Source organism: Chrysoperla carnea, chromosome 5 (assembly GCF_905475395.1).
Source record: "Chrysoperla carnea chromosome 5, inChrCarn1.1, whole genome shotgun sequence".
Taxonomy (NCBI): Eukaryota; Metazoa; Arthropoda; class Insecta; order Neuroptera; family Chrysopidae; genus Chrysoperla; species Chrysoperla carnea.
Window position 1 is genome coordinate 17,986,765 of NC_058341.1, and position 15,473 is coordinate 18,002,237.

At 32.9% G+C, this 15,473-nt stretch overlaps 1 protein-coding gene across 4 annotated transcripts in view; it reads left to right on the forward strand.

Annotated features, from left to right (window-relative positions):
• Positions 1–15,473, forward strand: part of LOC123299953 (talin-1) — a 31,863-nt gene that overhangs the window by 5,957 nt on the left and 10,433 nt on the right. For all 4 annotated transcript variants that reach the window (XM_044882381.1, XM_044882379.1, XM_044882380.1 and 1 more), the window contains exons 2-12: positions 5,424–5,580; positions 5,827–6,505; positions 6,624–6,792; positions 6,860–7,117; positions 7,530–7,606; positions 7,668–7,762; positions 7,884–7,972; positions 8,257–10,161; positions 10,226–10,419; positions 10,605–13,315; positions 13,443–13,633. In XM_044882381.1, the coding sequence (XP_044738316.1) occupies positions 5,433–5,580; positions 5,827–6,505; positions 6,624–6,792; positions 6,860–7,117; positions 7,530–7,606; positions 7,668–7,762; positions 7,884–7,972; positions 8,257–10,161; positions 10,226–10,419; positions 10,605–13,315; positions 13,443–13,633 (6,516 nt within the window). In that variant the 5' untranslated portion in view covers positions 5,424–5,432. The remainder of the gene's footprint in view (positions 1–5,423; positions 5,581–5,826; positions 6,506–6,623; positions 6,793–6,859; positions 7,118–7,529; positions 7,607–7,667; positions 7,763–7,883; positions 7,973–8,256; positions 10,162–10,225; positions 10,420–10,604; positions 13,316–13,442; positions 13,634–15,473) is intronic.

A 15,473-nucleotide genomic window follows, 5' to 3' on the forward strand; every position in this document is an offset into this window, starting at 1 on the left:
TGAGATGATGATCAATTCTTGATATAAAACACACAGTCGCTTATATATTATAACATTTTATGAAGTGTTACGGGAAAGGGATGTGAATAAGGGTTTTATGTTGGATAGCAGTAGCAACAGAACTAGATGAGGAACAGAGGGTAGAGGATACGTGATGTTTTCAATCAAACCTACACATATATAGAGCAGTCAGTCAGTTAGCAGAGAGCACACAGCAGCTTGAAGCTTGAAAGCACTCACTCATTCAACTAACTAACATAAACTACCTTATACCTTATACATCACTGATGGAAATTATGTTATATATTTTCCTTTGATATATTTTTAACCAAAGAATAACATAATTATGTAATGAAATAAATTTATGTTTGTTGTTATTGTTACCCCTTATAGTTAGAAAGAATAATTGTGTTGGCTGATATATTACCAAACCACACTTATTATTAGCTTGTTATCATGATATTGTTTGTACCTTTTTACTCCCATCAAATAAGAAGAAATTATCCTGTTCCATGTATATGAATTGCTGAAGTTTTGGAGGCAGAAATGCCACCTATGCCTAGTTGAAGCTTTTTACCTGTAGAATAAAAATTATAGACCTTTTCATCAATTTGCTTTTGTTTCGGACAGTTGTCAAAAAAACTATTCAGCCTAAGAAAGTTAAATATATTTTATCTTTATCAAACAGCGCTTTTTGACAAGAATAGAAGATATAAGATATGTCTTTACTTGATTGAAAACTTTGTGTTGGAAAAAAGGCTTATTTCGGAAAATTCTACGATTTTCCATGTTATTCAACAATTTTTGGTAATTTACTCGAAAACTATGCATTTTAGAGAAGAAATAGGTTAGTCTAAAGTTATTGAGCGTAAAATTTCTGAACGGCCTTCATATACAGTGGAACTTGATTAAGTGGTAAAAATTTTGTTTCATAATAAAAAAATTAAGTCTTAAATCCAAAATTTATATTTATTTTACTTTATTAATTTTTTTTTAAACTAACCAATCGAGAAAATCAATCTTTACTAAATATAACAAAATCTTTTATAGCACAATGACGTCTTATAAACTTTAAAGTTGAACATTAAACATAAAAAACGATGAGCTTTTAAAAGTTTTGTAAAACAGTAACAAAAAAAAAAATGTTTGTTTTAAATTTATGAAATAGTTTTCCATTAATTAAAATAAACATTTTTCTTCTCTTAAAAGTTTTCATTTTTAAATTGACTAAGTTCTATAAATTTCTTTAACTGGAAACTTTTGTAAAATTTGTTGACATCAATGTTACTTTAATTATAGTAGAACCAGTCAAAAAATTAAATTTATAAGTAGGTTCATGAAGTAAAACTTATTAACGTTATACTTTGTATCTGGGCCCCCATATTTTTTAAAGCGAAACAAGTTCTGTAAATTTTATACAAATTTCAACAATTTTTTAATATTTCTATTTATTTATAACTATAAATATGATTGATTAAAGCTGGGAATTTGTTTTGGAAGTTTTTTTGGGAGTACATCAGCATTTTTCTTGTAGACGTGTGCGCATTATTTTCAAGTACATTACATTATATTCAATTCTATTCAAATACTACATGTATAAAAATTTAATCAAAATTCATAAAACTATCTTGGGAAATCGGTTCGTACAATATTTATATATATATATGTAATAATATGCCCAACGGATTAGGTAAAATTCTAAATTATTTTCAGTTTTATTTAATGTTGCAGTCGTAATATGTAGAGAATATTTTTGAAAGATTGTTCTTTTTTTCATTGAAATTACTTAATTTTTCTTAGACAAAATTTTATTTTTCATTGCATTTTCATTACAAAAAAAAGCTTACAGATGAAATTCTTTGCTTTGGATTCTTATTTTAAATATTTTTCTCTATATCGCTTATCTAATAATATTTTCCGCGCGTAACTCATATAGGAAATCAAATCAGATATTGGTTCGAGCATCAGCAAATATCGATCTTCTACTAAACCTGGGTGCAAGGTCTTGATTTACTAGCCATGAATTTATAAGTTTTGACCACGAATCGGACCGAGTCTAGCAGACATTGAACCACAATTTTGGCTCAATTTGAATTCCTTCGTCAGCATTGGTCAATTCTTTTTAATATTGTTAAAAGAAAAATACTCTTAGATTCGTAAAAAATCTTGTTTTTTCCACTCATGGATGTAATTAACAACTATTCGCTTTTTTTTGCACTTTATACTCCCTTCCACTATCCAAAAAAATGTATTAAAAAAGCATAAAGCTTTAAATTATTTTAACATGGATAACAAAATAAAACAATATTTATCTAAAATTAATATTGATATAAAAACATATGATGATATGATCACATTATGATCTTATTCAAACATGCGCTTGACTTGCCAACCGATCGGTTTTGTTTTAGAGATGGGGGCATGTTTGTTGTTTGTGATGAATGCTTTTTATATTATAAAATTATATAGTTACCTTTATATGCTATACTATACATTATTATTTTAATAATAAACGTACTGGGAATTCTATAAAAAATGTAAAGCTTTAGCAAAAATTCTTCGAAAAACTTCTAAAAATAGTTATTATTTCAATCAATTTTAGTTCTTTAATTCAATAAGTAAATTTATGCCTTCTCTAATAGATTTAAAGTAAGTTTTGGACTGCGGTAATCTAATCTGTTGTTACTTCTTTCCTTCAAAGCTGCTCCAGAAGTCCTATAGCTTTAAAATGAATGTTAGTCCAAGAGCAGTTGGATCCATGTACCATACATTTTAATTTTAAGTTTTATTGTCCTTTTCGATACTCCAATAAAGGCTACTGGGCCGTTTAGTGGAGTATATGGACCTATTTGGCTAATTTGTCAGCTACTTCGTTCCCATTTATTCCAGACGATCTATGTACTCAGCCAAAAATGGCTTGTATGTTTACCCATTTTACGAATTTATAACTGGGAGTAGCAACCCGACAACTATCAATTATTTTCGACTTATAGTGAAAGAAACTTTAAAAAAAATTAATAAACTTTCATGAAAATCTATAATCAAGCTAATTTATGGATAATTAATAAAATACTCTTAAAAAGATAATTTAACCTCAATATATGATAAACTCTCTTTATAAATGGCCAATGACGCCGTGATGACGAGACGCTGTCACCACGCGGTCGTCATAGTAACCCATCTACTCTCGATTCACGTCGCCATCACATTATGAGCTTGTTACGTACTCTTTCCATAAACCATCTATTCTTCATCAGCATCCCTCTAAACGGTCGGTTGGTCGGTTATGTTCGTATACGCTCTGTTACCAATGTTGTTGTCAACATTTTATTATTATACAATATAAAAACGGAAAACCGGTTGAAAAAACAACTTGACTTTCTTTGACACATAGTGTACATTAGACATGGTTACGATTTAATATACCCCCGAAGCAGATTATCCTTAAGACAAAGTAGGCACATACTTAAAAAAAATTAATTTTATAATTTAATAAGTATGCAAAAAATTCCCACTCGTTGATATTGACATTTTCATAGTTATTCAAATGTTTGACAGTCCAATTCATATAATTTCTGCAGAAAGGGGAAATTTTAACAAAAAAAAACAACAAGCCTTGGAACTCTCAACAGTCAAAGAATAAGAAAGAGACACAAAGAGGATACGGAAGTGATAGCTCACTGCAGATGACTCTTCCGAAGATATTACTTATTATCTGGTCGGGAAACATTCAGAGTGACAGTACATCTAGTAATTATAGACACACTTGTGGTTGAACTTCAGAAGAGTCCAGAATTGTACAACAAATTTTTATAGTAAATTTTCGTTTTTAAGCAATTTGATCAATTTGAACACTGAAAAAGTTCAAAATAGAGCAAATATGTTAGTAACGATGTATTCTGGTGATTTAGAAAGTGCTTTTTTGATGAAAGTATCCATTTACGTTCTTATTTAACAATGATAGCTCAAGTCGGAAAACTGCCCCGAACATAACAACGCGTTTTATTTAACAACGATATCTCAAGTCAGAGAACTATCCCGAACAACCAACGCGACTTTACATGTTCTAAGAAACGAAGAACTAAAAAAAGGTCTTTCTTGATAGACTTTTATTACGGCGTAGTAAGTAGGCCGGTTTAAATAAACTAACCGTTTTTGAGATATAAAAAGACATTGAACAGTGTTCATTCACAGTGATTATAATAATATAAACAATATCGTCATCCCTTATATGCTCCCGTTTTATATATGGGAATAAAAGGTCTCATTCTTCTATTGTTTATTAGTCACACATGTTCTTTCATTAGTGGTTTTTTTTTTAAACTGAGATGATGAATCTATGTCGTAATCTAGGAGGCAGGTTGAGGCGGGCGTGGAAATTTTATTAACTTATGATGTGATGGTGAGATGAAAACTCATCATTTTAAACATATTTTTGCATAATTTTATTTTATTGCATAACATTCTTTCTAAGTTTTATTACATGTTGGGGGTTTCTATGTGGACATTGGGAATTCAGATCTACTGTGGATTTTGAAAGTAATAACCATGAGACATGAAAATACATTGCTTTTACGTGTCCTTGCATCAAAATAATATATGTAATGTTTTTAAGAACGAGTGGGTTAGAATTTAGTGAAGCGATTAATATGTTTATGGGCATTTAAAAATACCGATAGTAAATTTTTTACTATAAAAAAACTAAAAAATTCCCTTTTATTATTAAGGTACTACTGTAGAACGTTTTCTGATTGCATTTATTTGAAGTTTTAAAATTTTAAATAACGTCAAAGTATTATTCGAAGATAGAATACACGAACTAGCGAATTTAATTTAACATATCTAATAAGATCTCGCTTAGGTAGCTTAGGTAGCTCCTATTTTACGTATTTACCGTCAAAATCAAAATCACAAAATGATTGGTATATAACCACAGCCAAACCTGCCAAAACGAAATTTTCATTAAGTGTTGGACTTCTTGCATTAGTAAAATCGAAAAGACAGGTGATATATACTTATTTTTCACGAAATCACAGATAACAAAAGCCAGCATAATTCGTAAATTCAATCTGTTATTTGCCAAAGTAAAGGATTCCATATTTTTATACGTAAAAATAGTGTCAGTCAAAATTTCTGTGACAGAAAAAACGTAATTTTTGCTGAATATAAGCTCAGAACATTAGTTTTTTTTTAGATATATATAGAGATCATTCAAAGGCCATATATCGAATTAATTTCGATGAGTTTTGCTCAAACTTCTCTTAATTAAACTGGAGACACCCAATTAACTTTTGTGAAAATCCAATAAATCGGAAGAATTTCTTTTTAAATTCATTCAGTTTAATTTAATAAATAATTGTATTCATTAGGGACCTCATTTAATAAAAGAATTGATTTTAATATATTTTTTCTTTTAATTACAGTCCTGTGATATGGCGACCGTGTCGCTACGTATCAGTATTCCTGAAGGTCCAGGTGGTGGTGTTATTAAAACATTACAATTCGATCCAACCACAACTGTATATGATGCCTGCCGACAAATTAGAGATAAAATATCTGGCGAATATAATCTTGGAGATGGTAAGTAATATAATCATTTTTAAACTTTTTTAGTTATCTTAATAATCGGGCTTTGAATACTTAACTTGACCCGAGAATCGAAGAAGTTTGAAGGATTTTTCCTGTCAATTTAATGTATCCAATACTAATTATAAATTCTACGTATAGAAGGCATTTTAGGCTGTAAAAAATTAGAAAGGATTCATCATGATATGCTTTCCTGAATTGCATCATTTAATTTATAAAAATATCCTTTCTATTTTACAGGAAGGGATTATGGTTTATTTTTGGCTGATGAAGATGCTAAAAAAGGAGTATGGCTAGAACCTGGACGTAATTTAGAATACTATATATTACGTAATAATGATACAATTGAATATCGTAAAAAACTACGACAATTACGTGTACGAATGTTAGATGGTTCCGTAAAAACATTATTAGTTGATGATTCACAACCGGTAGCCAATCTAATGGTTGTCATATGCACAAAAATTGGTATCACAAATCATGATGAGTATTCGTTAGTATGCGAAGATGACGAAAATCAAGAGAATATCGAAAATAATAAATCGAACACCGGTACATTAACATTACGTCGACGTAAAGAGGAACGAGAGAAAGAGCGTGATGCAAAAATGACAATTTTACGTAAAAAATTGCGTACCGATGATGAAGTGAATTGGATTGATCCAAGTAAAACGTTACGTGAACAAGGTATTGATGAAACTGAGACTGTACTATTACGACGTAAATATTTCTTCTCCGATGGTAACATCGATAGTCGAGATCCAATACAATTAAATCTTTTATATGTACAAGCAAGAGATGCTATCTTAGATGGTACGCATCCTGTAACGCAAGATAAAGCATGTGAATTTGCTGGTATTCAAGCGCAAATACAATTTGGTGATTATAATGAGAATAGACATCGTCCTGGATTCTTAGAGTAAGTATTTATTTCTATAATCCCATGGGCCCCTGTGGATTGCGTTCACCCACTGATCCACGGGTTGGTCTGCCTTAAATCACTTAAAATAATTTTAATTTTATTTTAATTATTTCAGTTTAAAAGAATTCCTACCGCAATCATACGTAAAAGTGAAAGGTATCGAAAAGAAAATATTTGCGGAACATAAAAAACATTTAGATGTTTCTGAACTGGATGCAAAAGTCCTATACACAAAAACTGCCAGATCTTTAAAAACTTACGGAGTCACTTTCTTCTTAGTCAAAGTAAGTATTTTCTAAGCTACCAAAAAAAAATTTATTTTTAATCTTCATCAATTTATTCTCTTTGCAGGAGAAAATGAAAGGAAAAAATAAGCTTGTACCACGGCTATTGGGTGTAACCAAAGATTCAGTGCTACGATTAGATGAAAAAACAAAAGAAATATTAAAAACATGGCCGCTAACAACAGTACGTCGTTGGGGTGCATCACCAAATACATTTACATTGGATTTTGGTGATTACAGTGATCAATATTACAGTGTTCAAACCACTGAAGGTGAACAAATTCAACAACTTATCGCTGGATACATTGATATTATTTTGAAAAAGGTAATAATTATAAAATAAGAAAAAGATAAGATAACCTATCATCTGTACTCTTCTCTTGATTACAAGGAAGCAAAGATATTCTGGTCAAGATTCTATAAAAAAAAGTGGACCCTTTTTTTGCTTTCTTTGATTTTAAGTCAACATTACTCGGTATCTAGTATACTTTCATCGGGTTATTCAATACCAGGCGCATCGGAGTAATCCCTTTCTTCCAAGAATGATCTTGACCATTAAAGAAGTAAAATATAAAAAGCTGCATAAAATATATCAACTAGAAATATGATTCCTTAAGTGGAAATAATTCGGTCTTATCCAGAAGTCGAATCATCCACCAGAATGGGAAATCTTGCCAGATATTATATGATTAATAGTATTGGGCAACTATTAATTGAGTTTTTGTTTATCTTTACAGAAAAAGGCGAAAGATCATTTCGGTATTGAAGGTGATGAAGGTTCAACTATGGTTGAAGATAGTGTTTCTCCTTTGAAGTAAGTTACTTTAAAATTCGCAAACCTTAATCATTGTATTTCTAATTTTTCAATTTTACAGGGCAACAATTCTTTCACATCAAGAATCCAGTAAAATTGCCAAAATAAATCATGAATCCGTTGCAAAACCAGCAATTTATCGCCCAGGAGCTGAAGGTAAAACTAATTGTTTATTTTAAATCCTCCAATAATTTTAAAATAATTAATATCCCTCAAATCCAAAATATTTCTTTTACATCCATCTATTTTGTTTTTTATTTTAATTTGTTACATTCAGGGGCTAGACCTTATGGTCATGGACATGTAGGTGGAGCCCAATATACAACCATCAGTGGACAAGCCCATATAGCCCATTCCCCTCCAATGGTAAGGCATTTTTTTTAATGGATTGTTAAATAGAATTAACGAAGTATTATCTCTATTGTTTCATGCTGCTTTACTAACTTCCCAGGATATGCAAACGATTTTAGTGTAGGTATTTATAGCGTAAATTTTTGCATGGCTTTTATTTCTTCCTTAAAATTAATCCTTTTTCAAAAAAATATCTGAAATTTTGCCAACAATAACCTCTAGTAGAAGCAAACTAGTTTTGAACTATTTTAGTAGAATGTAGTGAAAGTTTTCACGATCTATTTTAATATTACTCTTAGGTTCAACAAACAAAAATTACAAATGTTTTATCCGAACCACAAAAAGCTTTGTTATCCACACTTATGTCAACCCGTGAAACATTGGAACAAACTCAGCGATATTTATCGACACCAGCAGAAGCTCCAAACTTAGGACATGATCCTGCAAGCATACAATGGCGTGAAGTAACATTGGATACGAAAAAGCATAATGTCACTGCTCATATTGCTGCTATGAATGCAGCCACTGCTCAAGTAGTGACATTAACGTCGTGTTCACAAGATGAAGTTGATCATAATGCCGTTGGAGCAGCAATTACAACAATACAAAGCAATTTACCCGAAATGACCAAGGATGTCAAATTAATTGCGGCATTGATGGAAGATAATACAAATGGCGAAAGGCTATTGGACGCAACACGAAAATTATGCTCGGCTTTCACTGATCTTTTGAAGGCTGCTGAGCCAGAAACACGTGAACCACGTCAAAACTTATTGAATGCAGCATCACGCGTTGGTGAAGCTAGTCACCAAGTACTAACTACAATTGGTGAAGAAACTGAAGAGAATAAAGAAATGCAAGATATGTTATTATCATTGGCTAAAGCTGTGGCAAATACAACTGCAGCTTTGGTATTGAAAGCGAAAAATATAGCTGCGACATGCGAAGATCAACATACACAAAATAAAGTTATTGGTGCTGCGACTCAGTGTGCATTGGCTACTTCACAATTAGTTGCCTGCGCTAAAGTTGTTGCATCCACCGTTCAAAGCCCTGCATGTCAGGCACAATTATTAGCTGCTGTACAAGAAGTAGCTCGTCCTGTTGAAGCATTGGTTGCTGTTTGTAATGAAGCTTGTCAATCGGAACAACTATTATCCGAACTTAGTGGTGCAGCCCAAGAAGTTACTCGAACTCTTAATGATTTATTAAATCATATTCAAGTTGGAACACGTGTTCAAGCACAAGAAACCATTCAAGAGACTAGTATGGAAACTATTATGGTAGCAACCGATAAACTATTTGCATCTTCGGGTGATACAGCTGAAATGGTTCGCCAAGCTCGTATCCTTGGTCAAGCTACCGCAGAATTAATTAATAGTATTAAAGGTGAAGCTTCAAAACAACCTGATTCAGATATACAAAGACGTCTTTGGGAGGCTGCTAAGAATTTAGCTGAAGCCACTGCTAGACTTGTTGAAGCTGCAAAACAATGTGCGAATACACCAGGTGATACAAATCGCCAACAAGAGTTACGTCGTGCAGCAGAACTTCTTCGAGAAGTTACAAGTGTTACAGCTTCTACACCAGCATTGAAAAATCGATTTTTAGATCGTTTGGAGCAAGTTGCAAAACAAGCCGCGTCAGATGCGTCTCAAGCAATTTGTGCATCGAAAGCATGTAAACCACCACCAGGAGTACAAGATTCATCCACAGCTCAATGGTTAGCCTTGGAAGAAGATTGTGCCAGTTTACAAGATTATACAACGCGATTAGTTGAATCCGTATCTCGACTTCGCCATCAACCTGATTCACCAGCTGCTCAAATGGCATTAGTTAGTGCATCAGAACAATTTATTCAACCAGCTTGGCAATTAGTACATTCTACGCGATCGACATTAACCACATTACCAACATCAAATGCAAACACCTTGGCAGCAAATGCAGCCTCACAACAATTAGCTGCCAGTGTGAGTGTACTTGAATCAAGTTTGGGACGTGCAAAAGCTGCTATTGTTGGATCATCCACAACAATTACTACAACTATCACACAAACTGATAGTCATCAAAGAGCTTCGAAAACTGGTAGCAATGAATGGGGACAAAAACAATTCGAAGCTGCTATACAAGCTGTTGAACAATTACGGCAAGAACTTGATGAAATTGATCAAACTGAGGATCTTAAACCTTTACCTGGAGAAACGGTAAGCATTTTCGTGCTCTAACTTTTAAATAATCGTTATATTTATTTCATTTCTTATTTTGCAGTCGGAATCATGCTCCGCAGCTCTAACATCGGCTGCCAAATCTATCCCACAAGGAGCTGCACAACTTTTAAGTGCTGCGGGACAAGGTGCTGTAGGTTACGCAGGACGTGCTGCTTCTGGAATAATTGGCTCATTACGTGATTTAACTAATGCTAGTCGTGGAATTGCTGCTCAACAACCGGAGATTAAACACAAGTAAGATATATTAATTCACAAAGCTAGAAAATTTCATAGCTAAGGCTAGGTCTATAAGTCAGGATATTTTCTACGAAAAACTTTTATTTCTTCATTGATTAATTACCGATGTGATCTTTTAACATTTTTTCGAATTTAATTTCATAAGGGAGGAATGCATTCAAATAATCATATTTTGTTTTTAGGGTTATAAATTCAGCACAAGAAGTCTTAACACACAGTCAATACCTATTCGAAGAAGCACAACATAGTCTACAAACAAGCGATGGCAAATTAAATCCAAATTTGGCTGTGATTGCAAAAGATATTTCAGCATCATCAAATCGTTGTCTAAATAACTTACCAGGTCAACAAGATGTTGACGAAACGATTACATCAATTTATGAGATGACACAAATTTTAACACTTAACGAATATCCACCCACAACTAAAGCTTATGGTCAATTACAACAAGAATTGAACTCTGCTGCAGCCAATTTGAATGATTGTTCCACCGATGTGGTGACATCAATTAAAAGTCCAGTTCAATTGGCTAAGAGTTCCAAAAATTACGGTAACGCATTTGGTGATCTTTTTGGATTGTCTATGGAAATGGCTGGCCAAACAAAAGAAACTGAAGTACGTAATCAAATTGTAATGTCATTACGTAATATATCAATGACATCTTCGAAATTATTACAAACTGCCAAAATGGTTTCCGTTGATCCATCATCGCCAAATGCAAAGAATCAACTGGCGGCTGCCGCACGAGCTGTAACTGACAGCATTAATTATTTAGTTGATGTTTGTACGTCAGCAGCACCTGGACAAAAAGAATGCGATAATGCTATACGTAATATACAAAGCTTAAAACCTTTGCTTGATAATCCATCTGAACCAATTAACGATTTTACATACTTTGAATGTTTGGAAACTGTTATGGAAAAGAGTAAAAGTTTGGGTGATGGTATGACTGGAATTGCTAATCATGCTAAGAAGTCAGAACATGAACAATTTGGTGAAGCTGTTAAAGGTGTTAGTTCATCTGTATGTGGGTTAATTGAAGCATCTGTTCAAGCAGCATATTTAGTTGGAATATCAGACCCTACAAGCGTAGCCGGACGACCTGGTTTGGTTGATCAAGCACAATTTGCTCGAGCATCACAAGCCATACAATCAGGCTGTCAAAGTTTGAGTAATCCAACATCTACTCAACAACAAGTGTTAACAGCTGCTACAAATATTGCTAAACATACATCAGCTTTATGTAACGCATGTCGTACAGCTAGTTCAAAAACTACCAATCCTGTAGCAAAACGTCATTTTGTTCAATCAGCGAAGGATGTTGCAAAATCAACTGCTTCTCTTGTTAAAAAAATTAAAACATTGGATTCAGATTACTCTGATATAAATCGTGCTCGCTGCGCCGAGGCTACAAAACCATTATTAGAAGCTGTTGAAGATCTATGTGTGTTTGCTAGTTCCTCAGAATTTATTTCAATTCCAGCGAAGATTTCTAGCAAAGCACGCCAAAGTCAAGAACCAATTGTGGAATCCAGTCGTCGTATTATTGATGGATCTTGTGCAATGGTAAAAGCGGCTAAGAGCTTAGCATTAACACCTCGAGATCCACCAACATGGCAAACTTTGGCAAATCACTCAAAAGATGTTAGTGATTCGATTAAAAAGCTTGTTTCAAGTATTCGTGAAAAATCACCAGGACAAAATGAATGTGCTCAAGCAATTGAATTATTATCATCATATCTCCGTTCATTAGATGCTGTTTCGTTATCCACGGTCAGTGGTCAACCAATCCAACAAATGGAAAATGGATTGAATGGTCCACAAGATAATTTAGCAAGAGCAACAGCTGCCGCTAATGAAATTATTGATAATTTAGAATCAGTACGAATCGCTGGTCGACAAGAATCACAAAATATTGGACATACCGTGAATCAAATGATTCAATATTTCGAGCCTTTAGTCAATGGATGTATTGGAACATCAGCGGCGTTGATTAACTCAAAACAACAAATTATGTTGTTGGATCAAGCAAAAACTGTTACAGAATCCGCACTACAATTATTGTTTGCTGTACGCGAAGCTGGTGGAAATCCAAAAGCTATAAATATTCATTCAGATATTGATGAATTTTCACAGTCGACTCGTGATGGTCTACGCGAGCTCTTGGGTACTTTGGAACAATTGTCAACCCAAAGTGGTATTTACACAAGTGTTATCGATACGATAACACGAGCAATGTCTCGTTTAACCGATCATCGATTATCATTCGTTGGAAATTTCAATGAATCAGATGGCTATGTGGATTATCAAACTCGTATGGTACAAAACGCAAAAGAAATTGCACGATTGGCTCAAGAAGTCAGTTCCAAAGCAACAACATCACCAAACGAAACGGGCCCACTATGTTCAGAACTATCACGACGCTTTGGTGATCTTGCTACCGATACACCTGGAGCTGCAGCTGTTTGTAGTAGCGCTGAAGTATCACAACGTTTGCGCACTACTGTTTTAGAGCTAGGACACAGTATATCCGCTTTAGTTGGCGCTGTAAGTGTGGGTGCAGGACGTGAAGTTGTTGATGAAGCACGAGTTGTTAATGATAAAGTATCACAAGTACTTGCAACCTTACAAATGGGATCACGTGGTACACAAGCGTGCATTAATGCCGCATCTACAGTGTCGGGTATTATCGGCGATTTGGATACAACAATTATGTTTGCTACTGCTGGTACTTTACAACCAGAACATGCTGGTGATTCATTTAGTGAACATCGTGAGGCAATATTGAAAACTGCTAAAGCTTTGGTGGAAGATACAAAAACACTTGTGGCTGGTGCAGCTTCATCACAAGAACAACTTGCTGTTGCTGCTCAAAATGCTGTTACAACTATTGGTATGTACCTCCTTATTGTTCATTCGAAAATTTTGCAAATGGTGTAGACTTAGTCGAAAAACAAAGTTTGTACGAAATACTAACTGCCCATGTCATCTTAATTTGGAATATGTAATTTTTTTTATAGTTCAATTGGCTGAAGTTGTTAAAGTTGGTGCTGCAAGCTTAGGACCAACTAGTCCTGACGCACAAGTAATGCTTATGAACGCAGTCCGTGATGTAGCATCAGCACTTGGTGAATTAATTCATGCTACAAAAGCCGCATCAGGCAAACCAATATCGCATCCAGCAATGACACAGTTAAAGGATAGTGCTAAGGTAAAATTTATTTCACATATATTTTCTGTCACGCTTTAAAGTATGCTTTTTCAATGTTTGCCTTTTTCTACTAATATTCTTCGAATAATAACTGAAAATAATTGTCTACATGGGTTGATTATTGCTTTATTAACTGTTTACGACTTTTTATTTTTGGGTACAATTTGGTAAACTATTCAATACGGTCTTTACTTAATTCTCTTAAAAATTTTGAAGTCTATATTTTCGAGATAAGCAAATTAAATTTTTAACATTCCTAAAGCCAGTCATCCTGGTGTAAGTTTTGTAATTTAATGCCTCGATTAAATTAATATAATCGAAATTATTGAATGTGCACTGAGTATTCTTTTATCCAAGTGGGTTAAGTTCTATGAAGATTTATGTTTCCAAACGTATATTTCCATATTTTGTAAAAATGGCACAAAATTTTACAAAAGAAATTTCTATTTTTCATTAAATTTTCCATCAATAAGGTACATCGAAGTTTATGCTAAATCGTAATCTGGAAAATTTTAAAGATAAAAAGATTTGAAAATAAGACAACTTGCTTTTGTTTATATTCACGTCAGCGACAAAATTTAACGACTTTCCGCTTATAAAATCTCAAATACATACCCTTAAACTTAAAAGTCTGATTCTTAACTTGTCTAATATTTCGAATTTCAATAAAAATAAATTTTTTCAATAATACTTTGGTTTATCTCTGAATTTATGTTGAAGGAATGAAAATATCTCTGAAAGTCTTAATCGAAGAGTAAAACTGATATAAGGAGTATCAATTTATTTTAAATTTTTTCGAATTCGTAATTGAATAACTCGAAAATTGAAAAGTAGAATTTTGTTTTAAAGTTTAAACACGAACTTTTGATATCAGTTTTAAGCCTCGTATTTCACAAAGTATATAAAAGCTTTGAAAACAAATAAAGATCTTGATATTCTAATCTAAGCTGTAAAAGCTCTCGTTTAATTTGGTTTGTTTTTGGTGTTCATTATTTCAACTAACTAATGCCTGCTTCATATGACAATTGTTAATGTAATGGTTTTACTGCTTGGGTTTAAACGATAAAGAAGGTTTAGTTTTACATTCAGCTTACATAATTTTCTCTTTGTCTATTTTTTATGATTCTCAAGTCACAAATGTTACCTAACGCCGACAATGACTCGAATATTAGCCGCATTTTGGCCTTATAATTGCTGCTACGAGTAATGATAGATTTTTATTGCGTGGAATCCTTCTTTATCGCACTAACCCAATCAGAAAAGCTAGTACATCGTCGAAGGTCGTTCGAAATAGGCCTAATCAAATATCTCCTCGATTTTTTTTATATATTTTGTTAACAAAAAGCATGTTTGTGTGTCATATTTAGTTTTCTCTTTTTTTTTTGTATTTTTTGATGAAAATTTTTTTGGGTGGACTTTTAACAAATGAAAATAATTTGTAAATAAATCAAAATTGATAAGTTTTTCTTTTGGTTTTTGTTTTTTTGAAAATGATTTTAAAACCGCAGAGCAAAAAATGTATGACACACAAAATACGCTAAAAGCACATTAGAAATCAAAATTGGCAGCTCAAAATAAGCTTTAAAAATATTTTATATAGAGAATAAAATCGGTTGATCGGTTATTCGCTGGGGATGATATGCACAAAAGATCATTCACATAATTTCCAATCATCAAAACACAGCGTCATTTGTTGACAGTCCACCACTCACCCTTCCATCACAATCACTGATGAATTATCATATTGAAGGGGAAGCTTTTTTTTTATTTTTTTTTTATAACTATTATATTTTTAAAAAAAGCACGGTTGTTTTTTGTTTTTATTTTGTATTTTGTTTCA